General features: G+C 50.9%; 2 protein-coding genes across 3 annotated transcripts in view; both read left to right on the forward strand.

Annotated features, from left to right (window-relative positions):
- Window positions 1-27,146, forward strand: part of LOC123345649 (protein S100-A16-like) — a 294,793-nt gene that overhangs the window by 111,718 nt on the left and 155,929 nt on the right. The window lies entirely within an intron of this gene.
- On the forward strand, window positions 7,265-10,250 carry LOC123345652 (protein S100-A16-like). 2 transcript variants are annotated; one of them, XM_044982654.1, is made up of 4 exons: window positions 7,265-7,334; window positions 7,502-7,655; window positions 8,375-8,544; window positions 9,114-10,250. In XM_044982654.1, the coding sequence occupies exons 2-4, from the start codon at window positions 7,613-7,615 to the stop codon at window positions 9,252-9,254; spliced, it is 354 nt and encodes a 117-aa protein (XP_044838589.1). In that variant the 5' UTR covers window positions 7,265-7,334; window positions 7,502-7,612; the 3' UTR covers window positions 9,255-10,250. The 2 variants fall into 2 exon arrangements, with proteins under 2 accessions (XP_044838589.1, XP_044838590.1); XM_044982655.1 differs by having other exon boundaries at window positions 7,278-7,334; window positions 7,583-7,655.

A 27,146-nucleotide genomic window follows, 5' to 3' on the forward strand; every position in this document is an offset into this window, starting at 1 on the left:
GACCTTAATCCATCTGCCTGCTGGGATCCCTCCACTCCCATCCCCATTCTGCACCAGGATCCCACCCTGATCACACCATGGCCTTTACTCTCCATGCTGCCCAACTCCCCCACTGCTGGGAGTCACCCCGTACACCCCGAATCCACTCTGGCCTGTGCTCCCCATATCACCCCCTACCCTGCTACCCTGCTGCCAGGATCCCTCACAATTAAACGCACCCATCCAGCCCTGGCATGGGACGCCCACCCCACCCATCTCTCCAGCTGCTGGGCTCCCACACCAATCCCTGCCCCGTCGCTGGGATCTCTCCCCCAACCCCTATGGGCTGCCCTCCCTCCGCCACCCACTGTCACTCGGTAACATGGCTTGAATAAAGAGTCTGCTCTGAGCTCCGGCTGCGTCTCTGTTCTTACTGCAGCCTGGATTGGACGGGTCGGTTCTGGTGCGTGGACACGCAGTACAGCCCAGAGCCAGCAGAGGGCAGTGGGGCGCTCCCAGGCTGGGCACATCATTGTCACACTGCAGGCGGGACTCAACAGGCCAAGTTCTGGGACCTTCTCAGCCGCCCTGGCATCCCCCGTCCTGCGCCCCGGCATCCTCCCCTGCTCTGCCCTGGCATCCCCCCGTCCTCCGCCCTGGCATCCCCCCGTCCTCCGCCCCGGCATCCCCCGTCCTGCGCCCCGGCATCCTCCCCTGCTCTGCCCTGGCATTCCCCTGTCCTCCGCCCCGGCATCCTCCCCTGCTCCGCCCTGGCATCCCCCTGTCCTCCGCCCCTGCATCCTCCCCTGCTCCGCCCCGGCATCCCCCCGTCCTGCGCCCCGGCATCCTCCCCTGCTCTGCCCTGGCATTCCCCTGTCCTCCGCCCCGGCATCCCCCCGTCCTCCGCCTCAGCTTCCTCCCCTGCTCTGCCCTGGCATCCCCCTGTCCTCTGCCCCGGCATCCTCCCCTGCTCCGCCCTGGCATCCTCCCCTGCCTCTGCCCCGGCATCCTCCCCTGCTCCGCCCTGGCATCCCCCTGTCCTCTGCCCCGGCATCCTCCCCTGCTCCGCCCTGGCATCCTCCCCTGCTCCGCCCCGGCATCCCCCCACCCTGCTCCGCCCCGGCATCCCCCCGTCCTCCACCCTGGCATCCTCCCCTGCTCCGCCCCGGCATCCTCCCCTGCTCCGCCCCTCCTCCGCCCTGGCATCCCCCCCTGCTCCGCCCCGGCATCCCCCCGTCCTCCGCCCCGGCATCCCCCCTCTGCTCCGCCCTGGCATCCTCCCGTCCTCCGCCCCGGCATCCCCCCCCTGCTCCGCCCCGGCATCCCCCCCCTGCTCTGCCCTGGCATCCCCCCGTCCTCCGCCCCGGCATCCCCCCCTGCTCCGCCCTGGCATCCCCCCCTGCTCCGCCCTGGCATCCCTCCCCTGCTCCACCCCGGCATCCTCTGGGTCCCAGCAGCGGGGCCAGGGCTGGCATGGTCTGGCCATGCTGTTATACGATGGGGCACGGGGCAGATTGCTGTAGCAGACAGAGGGCGTGGGCTGAACCTGGAGCTCCTGCTCACATGAGTCAGCGGGAGAGGCTGCGTCTACACCAGAAGCACTTGCCTGGTGCGTCGTGCCAGCAAAGCGCCCCTAGGGTGCACGCCACTCAGACTGTCACCGCTGTTGTGGTCGAGAGAGCCTGGCGCACAGGGCCTGGGGTAAGACCCGTGGCCGTGCTGTGACCCAAAGCCAGGCCCTGTGTCAAAGCGGATGCCTCCAAGTTCAGTGTCCGATACAGGCACTTGGCAGCAGTATCACTGGTGCTGCTAAAACACAGGCGCCCCATAGCGATACCAGGCGCTGGGTGTTCATGGGCTCATGCTCCAGAGGCTGGGCCAGGCCCAGCCCAGCACAAAGCCGGGCAGAAGCACAATCCTGGCAGCTGGTACAGGAGCACACGACCCCGAGGAAAGCGGAGGCCAGGATGGTGGATACGGCTGCTTTGGTCGAGCCCACGGGTACAAGGTGCAGGGGAGTAACTAACCGCGTCACGCGGGTCCTGCTGCACCACTTGTTTGGATCTGGGTACAAAAGCGATTCAGAGGAGGGGGATCTTTGTCTGGCTTAGGGGGCAGTGGAAAGTCCCGCCGCTCACTGAGCTGGGCCAGTGTCACGGGCAGACACGCCTCAGTGCACCTGTACATGTACAGGGCACTAGTACCGTGCTTGGTCGGCAATTAACCTGGCCGAGCGCCAGGGCCGGCTTTAGGAAATGCAGGGCCCAATTCGAACAGTTTCGATGGGGCCCTGGCAGGGATGACTTAAAAAAAAAACAAAAAAAAACCACACACCACATGTGTTAAAAAAAAAAAAAACAGGGGGCTTGTTCTCACTGGGCGTTGCTCCGAGTCTCTGGTGGCACTTCGGTGGCGGATCCTTCATTCGCTCCAGGTGTTCGGTGGCACTGAAGGACCCACCGCTGAAGTGCCGCCGAAGACCTGGAGCGCTGCCAGGTGAGTAAAAATTTAAAAAGGCTCCTCTACCCAGGGAAGAGATTCTCACTGGGCGCGGGGCCCTCTTAGGCGTGGGGCCCGATTCGGGAGAATTGGTGGAATAGGCCTAAAGCCAGCCCTGCCGAGCACCTTCGCCACTGAACTGAGCGTGTGGTCGCTCGCGGCAGATCGATGGAGGTCTGCTGAGCCAGCTGTCTGCAGGGCTGGCGTGTCATACAGAGAGGGCAGACAGACACGCACATGAAACTGACAACGCTGGAGTGGTGATGCCGTGTAGGTTCGCCCTGCTGCGTGATACATCAGTAGCTGACGTAGATCCAGCTGTTTCTTGGAGATGCTGCCTGCCAGAGAACCTGCTGAATGGACACAGTGACCAGTTCATCAGGCATTGCTATGTCAGGATTTCATTTTGGTACCCAGATACCGAACACGAGTGTTTTGAAGAACACGCGTCTGTTTGAAACAGTGTCATTGACCCCAAACGGTGACTGGTGCTAAGGGGGGGATTTCTGCACACAATTTCTAGTTACTATGGCACTGCCATCAGCAGCACCAAGAGCTTCTTTTCCAATTTGTTTTCCCCTTGGTCTTTATGTGGTTTGCGGCAATGAGTTGGTTCACGTTTTCTTGCATTTGGTTAAACAGTTTAGCGATGTCACGTGCATTGTAAGAAGGGGACGGCTCCTTCGGTAGCCAGCCCTTAATGCCGGGAGTTACAGGCGTAGAGACAGTTTCCCCTGCCTGCTGGTCACACTCGTGAATGTTCTGTTACGTACATAGAAAAATATATTTTTCATATTAGCCTGTTTCCAATTGGCCTTCAGATTCGGATCATCTCGAAATGTGACCCATCATTCCAGCTAGAGTTTGGAGTCTGCTACTTGGAGAGATCCCAGACTGTGGAATAATCTCTACCCAGCCGCTTTGGCCTGGGCTAGTACATCACTTCACAGAGAAGGTTACAGCAATCAGACAGTGGCTTTTACACTGTGGCCAAATGTATCCATAGCTCAGTGCTTTAAAACCACAGCCACATGAACTCAGTAATACACGTCTTTAAACACCAGTTAGATCTGGCCCAGCAAGTGGTTTCTAGCTGGTTGCCTACTTCGTATCCATATACAGTAAACTGAGGGGTAGTTGATCCGTCTGTTATTTGTAAAGCTCTTTCTTGATGCCCGGATGATTTTTCACTGTGCACTGATATCTTCTGGTGTCTTCCTTCTGCAAGATGCCCCCTTCAACAGCTTACGTTGGTTAACAAATAGCGTCTTTGCTTCACATTTTTTCTTTGGTTCAGTAACCCAAATTTAATACACAGATTAATTTAGTTCGTTTGCACTGAAATAGGGACCAAGTCTTTTATAACACAAGCTTTGCTTTTGTTCTGATTTTCCCAAGTCTTTAGCACAGACAGACCTGTTTTAGATACGTTTGCAGTTGTTGCATAGATATTCCTTTTCCCTTAACGTGTGCATTACCAATTTTTTCATAGTAAGCATAGTGCTTGATTGCTAAAATGGGTGCTCTCAATCTTCCGTGAGAAAGTGTCTGGCTCTCCCCAGCTGAGCACTCTGTTTTAGCAAAAGAATTAAGAATAGAATTTTTACCCAAGCATTTTAGAGTTAATTTGCTTGTGATCCCAATCCCACCTTTATTAACTGTTCAGAAGCACAGACTTTACTGACCACTGCTTCCCTTCAACATAACATAAAAGAAAAGAGTATAAAAATTACACCAAAATGAATTGTAAATGCAGGTCTATGCAAACACTTTGAGGGTATAGAACTTTCATGATACTTGTTTGTATTTGGTAGACAAGGATGGAATCCTGTTGAAATCATTTGGTTAACTTTAACATGTTGCATAAACAGGCATAGTATATAGTGTTATATTTTTGACATCTTTGCTATAACATTCTTATGATTGCATCTGAAGAAGTGGGTATTCACCCACGAAAGCTCATGCTGCAAAACGTCTGTTAGTCTATAAGGTGCCACAGGATTCTTTGTTGCTTTTACAGATCCAGACTAACACGGCTACCCCTCTGATATTCTTATGATTATATTTGAAGGTACAAACAAGTTTATAAAAACAAGGGCTGTCAATTAATCGCAGTTAACTCATGCAATTAACTCAGAACTAATTAACTCAATTAAAAAAAATAATCGCAATTAATCTCAGTTTTAATCACAGTGTTAAACAATAATAGAATACCAATTTAAACTTATTATAAATATTTTTGAATGTTTTCTACATTTTCAAATATATTGATTTAAATTACAACACAGAATAAAGAATGTAAAGTGCTCACTTTATATTAGTTTTGATTACAAATATTTGCACTGTAAAAAGAAACAAAATAAATGGTATTTTTCATTTCACCTAATACTAGTACTGGAGTGCAATCTCTTTATCGTGAAAGTGCAATTTACAAATGAAGAATTTTTTTTAACATAACTGCACTCAAAAATTTTAGCGCCTACAAGTCCACTCAGTCTTACTTCTCGTTCAGCCAATCGCTCAGACAAACAAGTTTGGTTACAATTTGCAGGAGATAATGCTGCCCACTTCTTATTTACAATGTCACCTGAAAGTGAGAACAGGCATTCACATGGCACTTTTGGAGGCGGCATTGCAAGGTATTTACATGCCAGATATGCTAAACATTTGAATGCCCCTTCATGCTTTGGCCATCATTCCAGAGGACATGCTTCTGGGCTGATAACGGGTTCTTCTCGATAACAATCCAAAGCAGTGAGGCCCAAAGCATGTTCATTTTCATCATCTGAGTTAGATGCCATCAGCAGAAGGTTGATTTTCTTTTTGGGGGATTCGGGTTCTCTAGTTCCCTAATCAGAGTGTTACTCTTTTAAGACTCTTGACAGCATGCGTAACACCTCGTCCCTCTCAGATTTTGGAAGGCACTTCAGAGTCTTAAACCTTGGGTTGAGTGCTGTAGTTAGCTTTAGAAATCTCCTACCAGTACTTCCTTTGTGTGTGGTCAAATCTGCAGTGAAAGTGTTCTTAAATCGAACAACATATGCTGGGTCATCATCTGAGACTGCCGTAACATGAAATATATACGTCAAGGTGTTCAGTCACAAATTGAGGCATTATTTTTTAAACAAGCATCAGCAGCATGGAAGCATGTCCTCTGGAGTGGTGGCCGAAACATGAAGGGGCATATGAATGGTTAGCAGAATGGTATTATATTACTGTTCAACAGTCTGATGAAAACTGCAATTCATCATGATTAATTTTGTTAATTGTTTGACAGCCCTAATAAAATAACCCCCCGAAATTGACATTTTGCTAATATTACCTTGACGTTAATGCTGAAGATTCCCCTTACGCTGTTTCCTTTGAATAAAAAACCTGTGATTAATAAAAGAAAATGCTTTTTGTTTGCAATTACATGACTTGTTGAGGCAAAACTATATATACATCTATTTATCACTCAGGCCTTTTTAAGCTTTGCAAAAGAATTAATAGGTGTTATATGCCAACCATAATATTAAAATAATGCAGTACCACTTCTATTAAAAGAAAGTACAAAACTGACTTTTGTTGCAACAATTTTTTTTAATAGTCACATGACACAAACAACATACAACACAGGATAACATGTGTGACATGCAAAACAAACTCTCAATTGTTTTTAAAAATGCTATTCCATGGAAATAAGAAAAGCCCATGTTTCAAATCTTAGTCAGTGGTTAGAATTAGAAGCAGAGTCTGCCTTTCTGTTGCTTGGCAACCATAGCTTCACAAAAGTTAGGAGTCATTCCAGCTGTTGCATTCCTGAAGGATTAAAATAATTAATTCATTGGGTTTATTAAAAAGAAAGTTTTCAGCTTGTTTTCTTTTTGTTTGTTTGTTGTTTTGTTTTCGGTTGCTTCATCTTTTTCAGCAATGGGGGCATCTGTAATAACTGTAACTTTTCACTTTTCAAAGGAAGAGAGGGCAGAAGTGAGGGGAGGCGGGGGGGACGGGGTGAGAAGCAAGGGAAATTAGCGAACTCTGTCACGTTATCGTAAAGTACAGGCAGCAGCAGTGAGTGTAGTAAATGGAGAGAGGATATAAAGGAAAACGTAACCAGTGGGGTAGAATGCAGATTATATGATGAGCTGTGAGCGAGGGGGTGAAACACGATGGGAACCTGCACCCCTGATTTTGATCCTGGCTCTCAGCGGCGACTCAAGTGGGGGTTGTTGCCTGCTCATGAAAAACTTGTTTGTTCCCGCAGTGTCTGTTGCTTTTGTCTGCCTGCCAACTGGGTTGCAGGAGCGCCCTGGCCGGCTGCAGTTAACTGTTTCTGGGCACCTCCGTGCGTTAATGCAGCAACCCCAGGTGTTAACCCGCTCGCTCTCGGGGTTCCACTTGGAAGTTCTTTGTTATCACTCCCCTGTGATCGAATCGCAGCTCCCGTCTCCTCATGTGCTCTGTCACCTGGACCATTTTTAACCTCATCTGATTTACCAGTCCAGTGACAGTATTGTTTGCTGCTTCCCTCTCCTGGGCACTCACTTCTCCCGTTCGGCCTAGGTGTTGGTTCAGGCTTTACCGGAACCTGGTTCTTATCCTACGGGTGGCCCCTGCCCGTGGCTTGTTAGGTGGCTGGTTCGGGTCATTCCCAATGTCCCCATTGCAGCCCCATTCCAGCCATTCCATGTTCCAGCTTTTAATTCTGCTCTGGCCACCACGTTCCCTTCCTGTCCCCATTGTTCAAACACTACAAAAGTGCCCAGAGTTTGTTGTTGCCCAGCAAGACCAGACCAGGGGGCGGCAGGTCCCTCTCTTCCAGGTTCTCTGCAGCTGTTTCCAACCGTCTGTGCTGTCCCGGGACCTGCCGTAAGGTATCATGTCTCTGCACTGTCGGCTTCCCGGGCTCTGCTGTGTCTCTTGTTTCTTTTCATTCTTTTTCTGTCCCTGTTACTAGCCCCGGGCGGGTCGTCTTAACCATTTAACAGCCACAGCCATAGTTTGCAATATTGTCCATTTCTATCTCTTGTTACTTTTCAAGGCTACCGTCTTGGCCTGAGCCTTACAGATTTCCTGAGCAATCATCATGGTGCTCACTCACGCCCGATTCTGGTCTCTCTAGCAACCCAGGAGCACTTTCCCCTGCGGGACCATGGGGCAGAGTTTGCAGCCGGAGCCGTCCGGGGAGAGGAGCGGTAAGAGGCGTCGTTAACTAATCTGACCATTCTGGGCCCTGGTTCTGCACGGAGCCTTCACTACATCAGCCAATAACAATGGCCCAAGTCCTAGGGTCTCTCTTCAGTGTAATGCCACATTTTCTCTGCACCCTCCCCCTTTCCTTTCTGAATCTGTCAGACCCACGCAGAACCCATCGTCTGCAGCCACACTCACCCACCACTTGCTGTTATGATATTTGTATTAGAGTAACAGCTAGACAACTCTTTGTGCCAGGCACTGCACAGACACACAGCAAGATCAGGGCCCCATTGTGCCGGGCGCTGCACAGACACACAGGGAGAGACAGGCCCTGCCCCAGGGAGTTTACAATCTAACTAGACAAGAGGAGGACTGTTTCCCCTGTTTTACAGCTGGGTTATTGAGGCCTAAGGAGATGAAGGTTCAGATGTGGAGCTGGGTGGGAAAATGTCAAGACAATGTGAGTTCATAGGTAGATTTTAGAGCCCGTAGAGTCGCTGACCTTTAGCACAAAGTGATGCTCAACCATCACCATAGCAGAGCTGGGCTCCATCTATCTCTGTAGCCCCCCACACCTCCATCCTTCCCTCCCACAGACAGAAGCAGGTCTGGTATCCCCAGCAGCAGGTACTCCCCAGCCTTCCCAGGACAGGGGCTCCTAGCTGAGGTCTCTGGGGCCGGTGGGCCCATCCTGACGGCAGCTGCCTTTGCTTTGGAGGTGGAAGGGAGCCGGCCGAGATGGCAGAGGAGGGCTCTGAGCTGGAAAGGGGCCTCCATGCCATCGTGGGCAGCTTCTACAGATACGCCGAGGGCTCTGAGGGACCCAAGGAGCTGGACCAGGCGGCTTTCCAGACGTTGCTCAGCAATGAGCTGAGCCATCAGCTCACGGTGAGACCCGGCTACTGGCTCCCCAAGGCAACTGGAGACATCAACCACTGGCTCCTAGCAAAGGGAGTGGGGGGGGAGTCTCTCTGTGACCCTCAGCCCTGCCCTCCAGCGCCCTGCTGCCCCAGCCCGGGGATCCCCCCACAACTCTGTGAGTGCCCCTCACTCCCAACCCAGAGACCCCGATGAGCCCAGCCCTGGCTCCCCCCCCCACAGCGCTCTGCTGGGGCCCCTCAGTCCCGGCCCACATCCCCCTGCTCTCCCAGGAGTTAGCGCTGCTCCGCACAGCTCTGCCAATGGCACTAAATCCTGACCCCCTGACCCCCCTGCTATGCCAGACCAGGCTCCCCACAGCCCTGCCAATGGGCCTCGAGCTTGACTTGTATCTCACTTCTACACACACACACCCACACCCCTGTGTGTGGGGAGCCCTGCTAGTCTGACCCCCCTGCAGCAGGGGGCAGCAGCGCGCACACACTCCCACAGACACACACATGGCAGTAAAGCCCGTTACTGATCCACGTGCCCGATGGGTCCCCGGCAGTGACTTGCTGTTTCCTTGGTGAGCTTAGAACGCAGAGGACCGGAAGGCAGCGCTGGACATGTTTAAGACGGTGGATGCCAACAACGATCAGAAAATCTCCTTCGACGAGTACTGGGATCTCATCGCAGAGATCTGCCGAGTGATCCAGCGTAGCCATTATAACGAGTAGTGACCGGGGAGCTGTGTCTGGTGGGGAAACCGAGGCACATGCCTCAACGGGAAATGCCCCCAAATCCTTTGCCTGATGCACCCAAAGCAAACCTGCACCTCCCCCACTAAACCGTAATCTGTCTGCTAAACACCCCCACTAAACCCAGCGACCTTAATCTGTCTGCTTGCTGGGACCCCTCACCCCCTTCCCCATTCTGCACGTCTCATGCTTCTGCAGCTGCCCCTGTCCCCCTTGCCTGGATCCCACCCTGATCACCCCTCGGTCTTTGCTCACATGCTCCCCACCTTGTCACAACCCAATGGCCCCCTCCCTCAGGTCCCTTGGGGAGGCAGATCAGCATTGTATGTTGCTAACGTTGTTGCAAGCATCGCAAGGCATTTTGGGAAGGGTTAAAGGTGTGAGAGTGGAGTGGACGATTCCTTTGCAGGTTGCGAGAGGCCAAAGGGGGAGGAAGGAAGAGTGCAGAGAACGGGTTACCTCGACACTTCAACTCTGAAGAGAAGATGCTGGCCTCAGTCCAAGGTCAAGGCACTCGACAAGCTGAGCAGGGCCGCAGAGATTGCAAAAACGAGCGAGACGGCAAGGTCAGCGACGGGGAAAACAGCCTCACATCCGTGGAGCCGGTGTGTTTTGGGAAAGCTGAGGAGGCTACAGAAAGCCGGTTTGGACTGGTACAAAGAGCACCAGGAACAGAGGACCCTGAACGAAACACCCCCAAAAGAACCCAGGACTTAAAAACGCTCCCGAGAGCCAAAGCAAGTCGGAGAAAAACAGCAGACCCTGGACAACACGTAAATGGGACAAGAACTCCTGTCCACCCCTCCCCCTCTTCTTCTTACATTACACCCCGGCTTGGCCAGCCTCAGGTAGTGCGGGTGTGAGTATGAAAGGGAGTTAGGGCTTGGGGCACTAACGCTTTCTTCCTTCCTCTGAGTGACATGGGAACCCCCAGCGCTCTCTGCTGCTGTTTTATTAATAAAGCTTTAAAACTTAGACACTTGGTGTGCTTCGTCATCTCCTCCCCTAACGATCCTGCAGCCTCAGCCTGATCACCTGACGCCTCAGGCAGCTTGGTAACAAAAATCTGTCACACTCTCCCCCACTGCTGGGAGTCACCCCGTACACCCCGAATCTGCCCTGGCCTCTGCTCTCCATGTCACCTACCTCCCCACTGGCTCTGGCATGGGAGCCCCACACGACCCAGCTCTCCGTCACTGGGATCTCTCCCCCACCCGCTACAGCCTGCTCTCCGTCACACTGACAGTTTTAAAAATCAAAATGGGATGTTTTTCTAGAGGATCGGCTCTTGTTCAAGCAGGGATTAATTCAGGGCAGTCCTATGGCCTGTGTTATACTGGTCATTTTAGCTTAGCACAGTGATCCCTTCTGGTCTTGGAATCCACAAGTCTATGACATAAGAACATAAGAATATAAGAACGGACATACTGGGTCAGACCAAAGGTCCTTCCAGCACAGTATCTGTCTACCGACAACGGCCAGGTGCCCCAGAGGGAGTGAACCTAACAGGTAATGATCAAGTGATCTCTCTCCTGCCATCCATCTCCACCCTCTGACAAACAGAGGCTATGGACACCATTCCTTACCCATCCTGGCTAATAGCCATTAATTAACAACCTCCATGAATTTATCCACTTCCCTTTTAAACGCTGTTATAGTTCTAGCCTTCACAAGCTCCTCAGGCAAGGAGTTCCACAATTTGACTGTGCGCTGCGTGAAGAAGAATTTCTTTTTATTTGTTTTAAACCTGCTTCTCATTAATTTCATTTGGTGGCCCCTAGTTCTTACATTATGGGAACAAGTACATAATTTTTCCTTATTCACTTTCTCCACATCACTCATGATTTTATAGACCTCTATCATATCCCTCAGGCCCTGGTCTACACTATGGGATTAGGTCGGTTTTAGCCACGTTAGGTCAATTTTAAAATGACTGCGTCTACACAACCAACCCCGTTCCTTCAACCTAAAGGGCTCTTAAAATTGACTTCTGTTCTCCTCCCTGATGAGGGGAGTAGCACTAAAATCAACCTTGCTGGGTTGAATTTGGGGTAGTGTGGATGCAAATTGATGTATTTGGTCTCCAGGAGCTATCCCAGAGTGCTCCAGTGTGACCCCTCTGGACAGCACTTTCAACTCCGATGCACTAACCAGGTAGACAGGAAAAGCCCCAGGAACTTCTGGATTTCATTTCCTGTTTGGTCAGTGTGGCGAGCTCAGCAGCACAGGTGACCATGCAGTCCCCCAAGAATCGCAAACAAGCTCCAGCATGGACCGAAAGGGAGATACTGGATCTGATTGCTGTATGGGGAGAAGAATCTATGCAGGCCGAACTCCGATCAAAAAGAAGAAATGCAAATATATTTTCCAAAATCTTACAGGGCATGATGGAGAGAGGCTACCACAGGGACACACAGCAGTGCCCGCATGAAAGTTAAGGAGCTCAGGCAAGCCTACCAAAAAAACAAAGGAGGCAAACGGTCTCTCTGGGTCAGAGCCCCATACATGCCGTTTCTATGATCAGCTGCATAGCATTCTGGGGGGGACCCTACCACTACCCCACCACTGTCCGTGGACATCTGCAAGGGGGAAGTCTCACGCAAGAGGGAGGAGGATTTTGTGGATGAGGAGGAGGAGGAGGATGCACAGCAGGTGAATCTATTCTCCCCAGCAGCCAGGACCTTTTCATCACCCTGGAGCCAATACTCTCTGAAGGTGGGATCCCCAACCCTGAAGCTGGAGAAGGTACCTCTGCACATTTGTAACTACAGTACAGGGTTTAAAAGCAATAGTGTTTAATGTTTGATTTGCCCTGAAGACTTGGGATGCATTCGCAGCCAGTACAGCTACTGGAAAAGTCTGTTAATGTGTCTGGGGATGGAGCGGGAATCCTCCAGGGACATCTCCATGAAGCTCTCCTGGAGGTACTCTGAAAGCCTTTGCAGAAGGTTTCCGGGGAGGGCTGCCTTGTTCCATCCTCCACGGTAGGACACTTTACCACGCCAAGCCAGTAGCAAGTAGTCTGGAATCATTGCAGCACAAAGCATGGCAGCGAATGGTCCTGGGTTTTGGTCACATTCAAACAACATTCGGTCTTTATCTCTCTGTGTTGGCCTCAGGAGAGTGATATCATTTATGGTCACCTATGATGGGGGTGTTTCCATTCACCACAGAGTTCTTGTGTTAGTGGCGGGTTGTCATTATTAGTATATGCAGAACTAGCCAGGAAAAGAGAGACACATTTCTAACCAAGCAGGAGGTCACATGGACACCAAGACTCTATATAACACAATCATGAACCCAGGGCAAATCAGGTCTGACCAGAGGGCATAGATCTGGATGCGAACAATCTCACCATTGAGGGGTACATACTTATGCAGCAGATGCAACTGAGAGGCTGCCTAACCCAGGAGGAAAGGTCTCATACAGAGCACTGTGAAACACAGCTTTACTGCAGATGTGAGTTGAATAAATACTCACGGTGAGCTCCCAGCACTGTATTACTGGGGTATCGTGATATCATTGCATTCCACTGTGGCTGCAACTAATGACTACAGCCAGGTGTGGAACATACCAAAGGTGAAACGGTTTTAAAGGAATGAGCATTTCTCGCATTGACAGCATGCAAAGCATCAGCCCCTCTCCCTCCCTCCCTGTTGCTCCTGGATGCGCCGCCCTGCATGGTCTCTGGAGACAGGTGGGGGACGACGCTGAAGGAGCAAGGTAAGTTCTCTACCTGGGATGAAGGGGGACTTAGGGAGCCTGGGCCTGGCTGCAGACCAGGGTTCCAGCCATGGAGCGTCAGGTGCCAACAGCAGGCTCTCAGGCGCTGACCCCCAGCTCTTCTCTGGCCTCACAGCCCTGGCCTTCAGCCACGGGTCTTCAGGCTCCGACCCCTGGCAGCGCAGCCGCAGGCTCCAATCCCTGGCTCTCGCCTGTGGCGTCAACCCCCAATCCCGGTGGCAGCCACTGTCCCCAGGTGCTGATCCCCGGCAGCACACTCCGAACCCCAGCCATGGTCGCTGGTCCTGGGTGCTGTCCCTGGGCTCCAGCAGCTCCCCAGCCCCGGCTGCCTGCCCTGGGTGCAGATCCCTGGCCTCAGGCTCCGGCGGGTGCTGGCTCTGGATCCTGACCCCTAGCCCTGGCTGCACAGCAACAGGTGTGGACCCCAAGCACCATCCCTGGTAGTGGCTGCTGGCCCCAGGCACCAACGCCCGGCCACGCACTCCGATCCCCAGCCCTGACCATTGACACTGGACACTGCTCCTGGAGGTCGACCCTGAGCTCCTGTGGGTGCTGGCCACTGGTGCCAATCCCTGGCTCTGGTCACATGGCATCAGGTGCCAACCCTGGGATCCAGCGGATGCTGGCCCTGGACACCGATACCTACCCCTTCCGCAGTCACGTGGCAGCAAATGTGGACCCCGAGTGCCAACCCCCGGCTACATGGCAGTGGATGCCAATCCCCAGCCCTGACCACACAGCAGCAGGTACTGACCCCCAGCCACCAATCCTCACCCCCCGACCATGCGGTAGCCGGGGCCCCCCGTCCATTGCACCTGGCCTCTGCTGCCTCCCCCAGCCCTGCATCCATCTTCCCTGCCCCCCGCTGCCTCAATCCCCACCCTATCCAGGTCTTAATTTGCCAGAACTTGCTGTGAAAAGTGATATTAACAAACACACAACTGGTGATTAGCAACTTTAACAAGAGCCTTAACACCAGGTGTCCTATCTTCCCCCAGTGCTGGGAAGGGCTGGGCCCCAACTGGCAACACTGCTCTGCCAGGGCTCAGCCCTACAAACAGTTTAGGGAGTGTGAGCAGAGCCAGTGGCAAATGCTCAGAGGGTCTGGGGAGAGCAACAGCTCCATCCTGAGCTAGCCACCTGCACAGATTCATACAGCACCTAGCGTTTTCCATGTACGCTCCATCACAGGGCCCCACTTGTGCAGCCCTTCCCTTCTATTGCCTAGGTTGATGTTCAAGTATCTCCTTCCCCCCTAACCCCGCACTCCTCTCCTGATCCCCTTCCCCCCAAATCTGCACTCCTCTCCTGATCCCCTTCCCCCAACCCTGCATTTCCCCCTGCTCCCCAAACCCCGCACTCCTCTCCTGATCCCCTTCCACCAACCCTGCATTTCCCCCTGCTCCCCAAACCCTGCACTCCTCCCCTGATCCCCAAACCTCACACTCCCCCAACCCTGCACTCCTCTCCTGATCCCCTTCCCCCAACCCTGCATTTCCCCCTGCTCCCCAAACCCTGCACTCCTCTCCTGATCCCCTTCCCCCAACCCTGCAGTCCCCCCTGCTCCCCAAACCCCACACTCTCCCAACCCTGAACAACTCTCCTAATCCCCTTCCCGCAAACCCCGCACTTCCCCCTGCTCCCCAAACTCCGCACTCCTCCATCCTTGCACTCCTTTCCTGATCCCCTTCCCCCCAACCCTGCATTTCCCCCTGCTCCCCCAACCCTGCACTCCCCCCTGCTCCCCAACCCCCGCACTCCTCTCCTGCTCCCCAACCCTGCACCTCCCCCTGCTCCCCAACCCCCGCACTCCTCCTCTCCCTCCCCAACCCTGCACTCCCCCCTGCTCCCCAAACCCCACACTCCTCTCCTGATCCCCAACCCTGCACCTCCCCCTGCTCCCCAACCCCCGCACTCCTCTCCTGATCCCCAACCCTGCACTCCCCCCTGCTCCCCAACCCCCGCACTCCTCTCCTGATCCCCAACCCTGCACCTCCTCCTGCTCCCCAACCCCCGCACTCCTCTCCGGAGCCCCTTCCCCACAATCGCCTCCTGCCCCGCACTCTCCCGCGGCCCGAGCCTCCCGCGCCAGGCACTCGGTGCCGCCGGACTTAGTGCTGTGAACTCCAGGTGAGAGAGAGAGGGAGGTTTGGAGGAGGAAATCAAATACATCCAGAGGGGAGAATGCGAAAGGTCTGCAACAGGGCAGGCTGAGACTTTTATCTCCCTTCCCCCCCCCCCCGCAGGAGGGGAAACTGAGGCACTGAGTGATCAGATTCCCCTCTCCAAATTATTTGCAAAGGAGGAGGACGGGGGCTCCTATCCAAACCAGTTCCCTTCCCATCAACTCTGCTTTCCCTGCTGCAAGACCGCTGTAGGGGCTGAATATTTCCATTAAATTATGGCTCCTTCGTTTGCCCTACAACAATGAAATAGACCGGCTTGATGGGGGGGAATAGCCCCCCCTCCAAAGCTTTGTGGATATTAAGGTTTTTTTTGGGGGGCGGGGGACATGATAATATTCTAGATCAAATTCAATCAAATGCCCAGCTCAGCTTTCTAGCCATCCAGCAGCTTTAGGGCAGGGAAGGTAGGTGCTTTTGGTGGAGAGTGGTCGCAAAACAGGGGTGAATTTAGCGGGGGTTTGTGGGGTCTGCTTGAAATCCCACCCGATGCAGCCACACAGAATCACTGGCAGCGCTGGGAGAGGCCAGGAGTGGAAGGTGCCCTGGGGGTGGGGGGACATTTGCCCTCAGTCCTGGGCTCTGGGATGGACTAGGCTGGGTGGTGGGTTCAGTCTAGTCTTCCTGCCAGTTGCTCTCACTGGGGTTTGTGGTTTTCATCTGGCTCCACCAAAAAGATCAAACAAGCCCAGTAGAAAAGGGGAGTGAGAGAGGCAGGAAGGAGTTTGTAAGGGGTTTAAGTGACCCATCAGCGAAAGAGTAAAACCAGAGTTTGACTGGGTTTCCCCCCAGCCACCACTCCTGCAAACACTGAGCAAGGGGCAGCTCCATCCCCCACTGAGGCTATGGTGAGGGACAACAGGGGAGGAAGGAAGCCACATGGCAGTCCCTTCCCCCCAGCACCCCCCTCCAGCCCCCAAACTCTGTCCCAAAGCCTGCACCCACCCCTCCGCACACCCTCCCAGAGCCTGCACCCCTCCACCCTTCCTGCACCCCACCCCGTGCCCCAGCCCGGAGCCTGCACCCAGCACCCAAACTCCGTCCCACTCAGCCCTGGGCAAAGCTCCTTGGTCTGGCTCCCAGCCCCTCTCCAAGGGTTGCAGCTGTCTGGAGGTGCTGCCTTCCACACCTTCCTCATTCACACCTCATTCATTCAATAGGGCAATTGATTACAAAGTGGAGAGAAGATCTTATTCTACTTCTAGCAAAAAGACATTTTTCTTTTACCTTAATTACACTACCTTAGGGGCCTGCTATAACATATTACTAAGGTTCAATACAAAGTCATGTAAAAGTTATACAAAAATGCATAATGCAGCGATTTATCTACAACTCCATTGATTGACTGCTGTGTGCAGTAATATAGTGACCCCTGGGTCTTTGAATAAGGCTATATACTGGGGGGCGGGGTGCAGCAGCGAGTCGGGGGCGAGCGGGTGGGCAAGTGGCAGGTGGGCACAGAGGTGAGCAGTGAGCCAGCAGGGGGTTTAGGGGCGGGCATGGGGGTTTCTGGCAGGGGAGGGAGAAAGTGAAAGGAGGCGAGTGGTGGGTGGGGGACTGACTAGGAGGGACGCAGCAAGTCAGTGGGGGACTAGGGGGTGAAGAGGAGTGTGATGGTGGGGCCGCGGGGGGCGGGGGTGGGTCCTATTTTACTGCTGTGATCTGGTCACCCTATGTGTGCCAGGTTTCAGAGTAGCAGCCGTGTTAGTCTGTATCTGCAAAAAGAACAGGAGTACTTGTGGCACCTTAGAGACTAACAAATTTATTTCAGCATGAGCTTTCATGGGCTACAGCCCACTTCTTCGGATGCATAGAATGGAATACTTCTTTTTGCCTATGGGTGCCATTTCTCCCCCCTCCCCCTCAAACCTTCCTCTTTGGCCCACAGCTGTTTTGATGGGGTGGCGCTGAGGAAGGAGGGTTTGTTTCTGCGAGGCGAGCAGCGCTGGTGGGGGCAGTGTTTCCACGGGGCTGGGCAGTGCTGGGGGGAAGGAGGGGGCATAAAATAAACATTATTGAAGAAAATCAGTTGTACAACTATCAAAACATTATTTTCCTAATATGAAAGTGAAAATCTATAATTAATATTCTTTTAGAATGTGGTGACTTCTATCAATATGGGCAAGAGATCAAGAGATATTGGTAGAAAGTACCCAAGTGGGAGTAAGAAAAGAGCCATATACAATATTATGTAGTAATATATCATTTTGTTATGTATCTAGTCATGGAAAGTAAATAATACATGTAAGAAATGAAAGGTGTTTTTTTTTAAGTGTTTTTTTTTTTAAGTCATCCCTGCCGGGGCCCCATCAAAACTGTTCGAATTAGGCCCCGCATTTCCTAAAGCTGGCCCTGGGAGACAGGTACCTAGCGCCTCCCTCCCCCGCAGTCTGTAAGAGAACCTGTGTCTCCCTGTTTGGCTGCAGACTTTAAAGCCTATCATAAAGTATCCACATTTCCTCATATAGTGTTTATACAGACATTTCACAATGATATTAAGCACCAGGGGGTCATTTGTTTTCAGAAAAACCTCACCCCGTACTCTCGTATAATACAGTACTATTGTATCCAGTCAGTTGATTCAGTTGATTATCACATGAAGTTCAGACCAGTAAATCTTTGCAATGGACCCTTCTGAAAAATAAAACCCAGAAGAGCTTCTCTCTCCTGCTGGGCGTAGACACCAGGCTGTCTTGTCCCCCGCTTCTCAGTGTGAGCTTTGATGGGTCTGTGTGCGGCTTGAATGTAAACTGAGTTAAACACACAGTCCTTCACTTAGGATCAATCTGTTTAACAACTCCCCCAGCATATGGAGTTTGAACTCATTTTAGTGACCATTCCAGTGTATGTCCATAACTCTTAGCAACCATCACGTACATATATCACACAAGGATATGAATGGTCAGAGAGTTATCAGTTTTCAAATGATACCTCACAATGTGTATTTTGCACAAAGATTGTTACAGTCGTGTGTAGGGTGTGAATACTGGGGTCTAGTGTCACTGCACACATGGTCTGTCGGCACCAAAGATGAGGAAGAACTGGGGTATGATGGGGATCCAGTCTAGGAGGTGGGGGGACAGGGTTCAGATGACCAGTCGCAGAAACACAACAAGGAGAAGGACGCTGGGAACGGTGGCAGACAGACTGGCCCCATTCGGACTGACAGTGGTAGTGAAGTTCACCACCTTGAAAGTCACACCAGGCACGTTCTCCTGGATCCAATCGTTGTGGGCGTTCGGGCGGTTGTAGACCCCGGGGTAACCAGGAGCAACAGCAAGTTCATAAGGAGATGGCAAGCCTGCTGGACAGGCAATAATTAAAGAGTCAAACAGTCCCTGGGTTGAGGAGGTCGTTTTGCTGATGTTTACAGGGAAGTCCTCCCGAATGTGGGGGGGCAGAATGGGAGGAAGCACGAAGGGGCTTGTTTGAAGATTTAACCAGGGAGTGATGGGGGCTAGCATCATGGGCCATGCAACTGCGAACACTGTGTGCCCTTAGCCCAGGGGTGGGCAAACTGCCCTGTCTGCAGGCGCCGCACCTGGAGCTCCCATTGGCTGTGGTTCCCAGCAATGGGAGCTGCAGGGGCGGTGCTTAGGACACAGGCAGCGTGTGGAGCCTCCTGGCTTTCCCTATGCATAGAAGCCGGATTGGGGATGTGCTGCTGCTTCTGTGAGCCACACGGAGACATGGCACTCGCGTTTTTGTCGCTCTTATCTGGACTCTCTGCAATTGGGCCACATCTTTCCTGAAAAGTGGTGCCCAGAACTGGACACTAGACTCCAGCTGAGGCCTAATCAGTGCGGAGTAAGGGCAGAAGAATCACTTCTTGTGTCTTGCTTACAACGTTCCTTCTCTTGCCTCCATATTACAAGTGGCAAACAGAGGGAGACTAACCCCAGGTTTTTAAAAGGTATTTAGGCCACATAAATCCCATTGGTTTCAATGGGAATTAGGAACTGAAATCCCTTTAAAAAATCTGGCCCTAAGTGATTTGCTCAAGATCACAAAGGAAGTCTGCAGTGGAGGCGGAATTTAAACTCAGACCCCTCAAGTCTTAGATGAGTGCCATAACCTCTGGACCATCCTTCCTTTCTCCTGTGTGTGTCTAATGACGTGTTTCTGTCTATCTAACCCCAGACATAACCATGTCTCTGTCTATCTATCCCCATAGAAAAACATCCGTCTCTCTAGTGTCTACCTGTCTATCACCTTTTCATAATTAAAGCAGGAGCTATGCTACGTATAAGAAGTCAATTAAAACCACAAACTAGGAATAAACTCTGATAAGTTCAATAATCAGCATTCTTGTTGAAATCAGTAAGATTATGTTCACACTGGTTCACTGTATATTAACTGAAGAGATATGAATGAAGAGCCAAGTTAAGCAGCAGGAGCTGAATTAAAACTATGGGTGAGACCCTCATGCCTACTCTGGCTTCTTGCACAGCCTAAAACTGTAGTTCTGCAGTGGGGAAGCAGAGACAGCAAGTGAGTTTGGAAAAGCTTCCGCCTCCAAAGAAAAGGACCCTAATGAATACCAAGTAAAACATCTCCCTCTCTCCCGTGCTCACATGCAGTATCTTATCATCCTGTACAACCTATGGCTACAAATCTCTATAATTTACCGTGAGTGACTGGAGACAGTGGCAGGACCAGTCTGTCCTTCTCAGAAGATAGTTCATTAGCAGAGTCATAAAGCAACTTCCTAGAGAATCTCCACCTAATGGGCCACAATGAATTGCAGGTCAAACAGCATCAAGAAAGATGATTCCCTTGGAAGCTAGGTGGGTCCTGATGATCCTGTTCCTTCTCCCGCTTCAAACTAAGAAGAAAACTCAACTATGCAAGAGAGATTTCATTCCATTGTTGGTGTGTATCCACCCCGAACCCATGAGACCTTCCATGGGGGCAGAGAATGGTGCACTGGGGAAGCGCAGTCCATTCTGTACTGTCTTTATTCACAATATTCTCTCTCCAGAGCTGTCGACTGGGAATATTTCACCAGCACAAAACTTACTCTGGGAAATTTTAAATGAAAATGTTTGATATTCAAATAAATGAAGCACCTTTTTAGAAAGAAAAAAAAAAGAAGAAAAAACCCTCCATTAAACAAGATTCTTTGAAACCAAGGGGTCTTGCCCCAGCATGCGGAGCCTGACTCGACTACATGAGGTCCCTTCCACCCTACATTTTCATCTTCATATGCACAGCGTATGAAATCTTTTAACTCGTTACAGCACAATGGACCAGACACGCGGTTGGTATAAATCACCATAGCTCTGCTGATGCTGATGGATCCGTGACAACTGATGCCAGGTGATGATCTGTCCTGATATTCCCAAACTCTGACATGCAGCGTTCAGGATAGTTTAGGCAGTTGGTCCCATTTCACTGCAAGTTATTTTGTGAGAGAAAACGAAGACAACATTTTGGGGTCAAAAGCATCATCACTTTGAGAACAGAAAAACCATCTTTTCTCTTGGTTGACAGAATGGATTTTGGAGTTTTCCTCGGGTATTAGAACTGCAAGAAAAATTGACCTCTCATCTTAGTCTTTGCCCCGTAATGTTAAAGCTTGTTGCAAGATAGAGATCTCTCTCTCTTGAACTCAAATGGATTGTGTAATGGGAGGTGGGGTTTATTTGTTCTGCCAACACCAGGGGACAGAATTCCTCAGAGCTCTGAATCACAAGTCAGGCACAAGCGGAGTGAGTGTGTCGTTAAAATACCAGTTGCATTTCCTGGCAGCAGGAGGTAGTTAGACACCAATATATGGTCTTCAAATATTGTTCAAGTTCTTAGACATGTTGATGCTTCCTTTTGTCTTTCCCTCTGTTTTATGCAGTTCATGTATCTGAAAATCCCCCCTAGCAAGAAGCACGTCCAATCACAAATACACTTAGAGGAGCACGGCAAGATTTTAATCAATATCTGCCAGGATTAGAGCTGTGAAGACGGTTTCTTTCAGAGCAGCAGGACTAGACGTCTGGATGTTGCACAGCCAAAGGGCAAGGAGCATTCTGCTGCTGAGCGCTGAGCGAGAAGGAACATTTGCAGCAGCAGCATGAGAGGGTCCAGGACTCCAGTAAAAAGTCAGGAAATGCACCTGCCCGTGCCCGTCCGATTCAGATCTCGATTGAGTGCTGCCAAGGCCCCCAGCAAAGAGCCTGTCATGCCACATGCCATTTAGCTGAGCCCTGGTGGGATCCTTATCAGGCAGGATAATGAGGGTGATGCTGCAGCTGGGAACAGGGAAGATCCTGCCAATGGCCCTAAAGGCCAGGATGTGACCTCACATCAGATCAGGAGGACCAGTTTGGAGACAATAGCAGTGAAAACTCTGCAGAGGGGGATGTGCCTGGCCAGATACCGGAAGTCCACGTGGTTACTGCAGCTCTCTAACCCCTCCCTCCCATTGTTTTCTAGAGAAATTGGACTTTCAACACTGAGGATTTGGTAGGTTATGGCCAAATCAGTTACTGTCCTGGATATTATGCCCTTCATTGCTGTGTGTGTCTGGGGGGTTGTGCAGATGCCACAACATTTGCATGGCCTCCTCTCCCTTCCCCTCCCCTCCACCAGCCTCTGCTGGGCACAATCCCAAGTGGATGCAGGGCACTGGGATGGAAAGGTTTCGGAAAAGCCAGCTTTGCTGTTTATCCAAGAGTTCAGAGTATGGGCTGTACGGCTTGTGCTGAAGCCCACGGTCGGTAGCAAGTTCACAACTAGAAATCAGTGCCCCTCGGTCCGTTTCACCGCGGGCAGGCAGGTGGGGGTGGAGGGGTTCAAACACGGCTTGGGTCAATGCTCTCCATCCTAGCTCAGGCTTTGGTTGGTTTCCTTCATTTCTCTCCCAGTCCTGGTAACTTATTCTGGAAAGTTTCTCAGGCAGCAGGAATTCTCCATGGCCTTTCAGGAGAACTGGGAGTGCAAACCTGCTCGGGCCTTCATAATAGCCAGGTCCCTACCAAATTCAGGGCTCACTTTGACTAGTTTACAAACCTCTGGCCTTGAAATTGACCAACGTCACCATTTCAATGTTTCCACCTGACATTTCATGGTATTGTAACCATGGGGGTCCCGATCAACCTGGGAGAATGGGGGAGTTCAGAGGTTGTTGTGGTGGGGTCACAGCATTGCCACCCTCACTTCTGTGCTGCCTTCAGACCTGGGCTCCAAGGGCAGCAGCCAGCAACCTTTCTGAAGCTAGAGGAGGTTCCCACATGTGCAGGTGGGGCCCTGCTGTTGGCAGCACCTCAGCTCCTACCGACTACTTGGGAGCACCTTGGCTCCTACCATTTTCGGGGCATCCAGAGAAATGGACCCTTGAGCCCCAGAAAGAACTGCAAGGGAAGCCCTGAGCACTCACTGCAGAGGCCAGGCAGAAGCCCCGAGCCCAGGCACCTAGAGCGCCAGCAGGAGTGGGGAGGGGCATGAAAGTCCTGAGCCTGGTGCCCCAGCACTGGCTGCAGCCACAGGGGGCCAGAAGCTCTGAGTCCGGGCACCCAGAGACGTGAGTGGAGCAGAACTGCCAAGAGCAAAGCCCTGAGCCCAACGCCGGGCTGATGCAGCGCACTCACTTCTGCATTGCCTCTGCAGGTGCGTCTGATATCCCCACGGAGAGGAAGTCCTGTCCCCAGCCGGGCAGAGAAACAGCTAGGAGGCCCCTACTGGGTTCTCCTGGCTGAGGGGTCCAGCAGGACGGGGAGATCGGATTTCACAGGGCAGGGCTAATTCGATCTAGCCAAAAAAGGCACAACAAGAACCAACAGCTGCCAGCTGAAGCCAGAGAAATTCAAAGGAGACTTAGGCACACAGTTTTGACAGTGAGGGAGACTAGCCACTGGAACAAATTACCCAGGGGAGAGGTGGAGTCTCTGTTTCCTGGTGTCTTGTCATCAAAACTGCCTGTCATTCTGGAAGGTGCCTTTTAGTGACTTACAAGCAATTGGGCTTCATATGGTGCAAAGTGCGTGAAATTTCATAGCCGGTGAAATAGAGGCCACATTAGGAGACTGAATTGTTTCATAACCTCTATGAAAAGCTCAGTGTGGGGTGCGGAACAGACTCTGCTGTTTTGCTGGGTGGCCTGGCTGGTCCCCAGAATCAATAATGAGCAAGTGGGGTGATCCAGGCTGCAGCTCAAACATCCAGCTGGGCTGGCCAGGGGCAGACATCAGGCCTGCCAGGGAAAGGTGGGTGCGGCAGTGACTTCACAAAGGCCTTTGGCAGGAACTCAGCCTATTGGGCAAAGATGATGAGGCGTCTGTGACCTCACAGAGCTCCCTTGCCAACAGCCAGGCAGGACAGGGATGCGGGGCAGGGGGAACCTCGGAGAGCCCTGTAGCCTTGCTGCCGCAAGCCTCCATCTCGTGGTCTCTCACTGAGGACCAAGAGACAGTTGCAGTAGGAGAGAGTCTGTGCGTGTGTTTCTCATTTCTGTGTGGATTTATTTCAAAGATATTGTCATCTGTGTAGAAGGTAAGAAAAAATACAGGCTCTAAATACAAGATAGGGGACTCTATCCTAGCAGATTCAAAGGCATCACCACCCTCCTAGGGAAAAAGTTTGTGCTAATATCTGAGCTTTCCACCCTGCAACTTGAGAGCATTGCTCCTTGTTCTGTCATCTGCCAGCTCTAAGATTTCGTGAGAATCAATCTTTCATTAGGAAAATAATTCAAAAACGCAAATACAAAACACTTTGAGTGAAATCAACCCCTCCTGATCTTTAGTGTCTGGGAGTGTGGGCCTTGGGGGCCAGACTGAGACCCTCATGGGCTAGTAACACCCAAGAAGCCAGTAAAATAATTCCAGTTCTCTTACCATCCAAGCCTCCCTAATCCAAGGAACAGCTGAGGGCTGAGGGAGACAGAATGTCTAACTCATGACTGAAAATACAAAGATGTGTTATTGGCTTTGGTTGGGGGACAAGTAACAAATCTGTTGGGATTCTTGCCCCAAACAACAATCGCCCATTGTCCTTTAGAGCACGAGGACCCTAACGCGCCTGACTTGCTCAAATCTCTCTCCTGCTAGGGCTGAGAGAATTTTCTCCATCCCCCATGATACCGAGGGAAAGAGAAAAGAAGTGACCTCTCTGGTCACACAGCAAGGGCATGCCAGAGCTAGAAAGAGAAGCATAAGAAAGAAGTTGTATCAAAATGTTTTGCATTTCAAACTAACAAATTTCTTAAACAAAGGCAATTTGATGTGTGGTTAGTGAAGTGAAATGATACATTCTTGTCTCCACGAGTTTCTAGATTGATGAACCAGTAGATCTATCCCCTAGTTTTTATCCCTAGATTGAGGGAGGAAAACAAGTTTGCCTGTTTTGTGAATTCCCAATGGCTTTCTTGAATTTCAACAAACTAGTTGATTGAACTGAACGATTTGAATAAACTGAAAGGAAGACAATATTTTCTGCACCTTTCAAGGAAGCTACTGCTGCCCAAAGCTGGGTTAGCATTTCAGCTAGCTTTGCTTCCGGGGCCTTAGCTATCACATCAGTGGTGCGACTGTCTGAAAAGCTTGGCAGTGAACATGTTCTACTGAATGTTATTTTTTCTCTTCTATTTAAATTATTTAAAAGATTGTCATAAATTGGGCCCTTATCAGAGGTTGTCAATTTCCAATATAATTATGACAGTGAGGGAGACTAGCCACTGGAAGAAATTACCCTGGGGAGAGGTGGAGTCTCTGTTTCCTGGTGTCCTACCATCATAACTGGTTGAGAAGGTGCCTTTTAGTGAATTACAAGCAATTGGGCTCAATAGGGTGCTAAGAGTGTGAAATTTCATAGCCCGTGAAATAGAGGCCACATCAGGAGACTGAATTGTTTCACAACCGATGCCTCTATGAAAAACTCAGCGTGGGGTGCGGAACAGACTCTGCTGTTTTACTGGGTGGCCTGCTTGCTCCCCAGAATCAATAATGAGCAAGTGGGGTGATCCAGGGTGCAGCTCAAACATCCAGCTGGGCTGGCCAGGGGCAGAGGTCAGGCCTGCCAGGGAAAGGTGGGTGTGGCAGTGACTTCACAAAAGCTTTTGGCAGGAACTCAGCCCATTGAGCAAAGACAATTAGTTGGGAATTGGTCCTGCTTTGAGCAGGGGGTTGGACTAGATACCTCCTGAGGTCCCTTCCAACCCTGATAGTCTATGATTCTATGAGTGAGGCCTCTGTGACCTCACAGAGCTCCCTTGCCAACAGCCAGGCAGGACAGGGATGCGGGGCAGGGGGAACCTCGCAGAGCCCAGGAGCCTTGCTGCAGCAAGCCTCCATCTTCCCTTTACCAGTTAAAGGTTATGAGCAGACAATGGCTGGAAGTTGAAGCTAGACCAATACACACTGGAAATAAGGCGAGGAGCATTTTTAACATCAGAGTTTGGAGCAATTCACTGAGGGTTGTGCTGGATTTTCCACAACTGGCCTCTTTTAAAATCAAGCGTGGGTGTTTTACTAAAAACCTGTTCTAATTCCTATGGGAATTATTTTGAGGCACATTCTATGGCCGAAGTGAAACAGAAAGTCAGACGACAGTGGTTTCCTCTGGGCTTGGAATTAATCTGTGACTCGCTGGGGGCGTTTGGAATGTGGCCATTTTGCTTCCCTCTTCCTCCTTCCCTCTTGTCCCTTCTTCTCAATTGGAAAACGGGTCACCAGAAAAGCCTGATTTCCACCCTGTGCCCCTTCCATTAGTGCTATAAGCTGAAGGGTATTGTGACTTGAGAGTGAATTCAGCCAGTCAGTGCTAACTCTCCACAGGTGATTTGCATAAGTCAGTAAATGAGCCTGCAGGTTTCCGTGGGAGCGATGCCCAAGGCAGGGCTCAGGCTTCGGGTTTATGCTCAGGGTTAGTGGAGTCAGGGAGCGACAGGTGGCTGAGTTACCTCTGGTGTCACAATGTTACTGCTCAGGTTCCTCTGCCTGCTGCACCACCTGGGCAGTGACTGTCAAGGGGAAGGTTTTGTGGATTTGAAACTTAGAAACCAGGAAGCGCAGGAGAGGAATGTCTTAGAGAGTTTGGCAGTAAAATGTAGGTTTTGTGGCAATATCCTGTGCAATTGCTACTGGATCCGGGACGGAGACAGCATTCCTGCCCCTCCCACCACCTCTTAGCTGGGCCTACATAAAAGAGACTAGCTAGAGTTTTGCACGCTTGTTTGTTTGAGGCTGAGCAAATAAGGCCCAACAGATTACTGCTAGGATGAATTTTGCTGCCTCCTCTCCTTGACTAGAACACAAGCAGTTTCTGATTCTCTCAGATGAAGTAGTTCTTTTAAAATCAAGGGCAAGACCAATCAGTGGCTTTTTCACAGCCCAACCCCAATCCCCCCAAAAGAGATTTTATTTTTATTTAAACTGGGTGTTTTAAATTTATATTGAAAAAGTTTTTTTTTTAAACTTATCCAGTATAAAATTTGAAATGATGACAAGTGATGTTAAGGCCTCTAGTTGCTCCAGCCTATTAAAGTAATTTAAATAACTACATATATGAAGAAGTCCATGTTTGCTGCCAAGTGTCAGAGGAAGTCAAAGCACTGAACTGTTGGAAGTCATTGCCTAAGCACCTGGGCGTCCAGAAGTTATTGAAACACTCAGCCAGATTTTGGCAGCACTAGCCTCTTCTGCGGGTGCAGAAAGAATATTTTCTTCATTCCAGTTGATGCAGCTACTTCATTCAAATGTAAGAAACTGATTGGGAGTTCGAAAAGGATGAAGGCTTCTTTTCCCCTTGTAAAATATGAATAAAGGCTAGAGAGGAGGAGGTGTGAGCTACTACTTCTAAAATCTGGAAGGACATTATGAGCAGGAACAATCAGTTCAGGGCACGAACTAGAGATACTTCTTTACCTCAGTTTGTTTGAAATGAAACCAAATGGTTGAGTCAACCTTTTTGTTTTTCTGTATCCTGCAAAACCAGCAAGTCAACATGTTTGAAT

This window comes from Mauremys mutica, chromosome 12 (assembly GCF_020497125.1).
Source record: "Mauremys mutica isolate MM-2020 ecotype Southern chromosome 12, ASM2049712v1, whole genome shotgun sequence".
Lineage (NCBI taxonomy): Eukaryota > Metazoa > Chordata > Testudines > Geoemydidae > Mauremys > Mauremys mutica.

Coding starts and splice junctions, on each gene's coding strand:
- LOC123345652 (XM_044982654.1), top strand. CDS start 7,613: ATGGGGCAGAGTTTGCAGCCGGAGCCGTCCGGGGAGAGGAGCG. Junction 7,656..8,374: donor GCCGTCCGGGGAGAGGAGCG/GTAAGAGGCGTC, acceptor TTTGCTTTGGAG/GTGGAAGGGAGCCGGCCGAG. Junction 8,545..9,113: donor AGCTGAGCCATCAGCTCACG/GTGAGACCCGGC, acceptor TGGTGAGCTTAG/AACGCAGAGGACCGGAAGGC.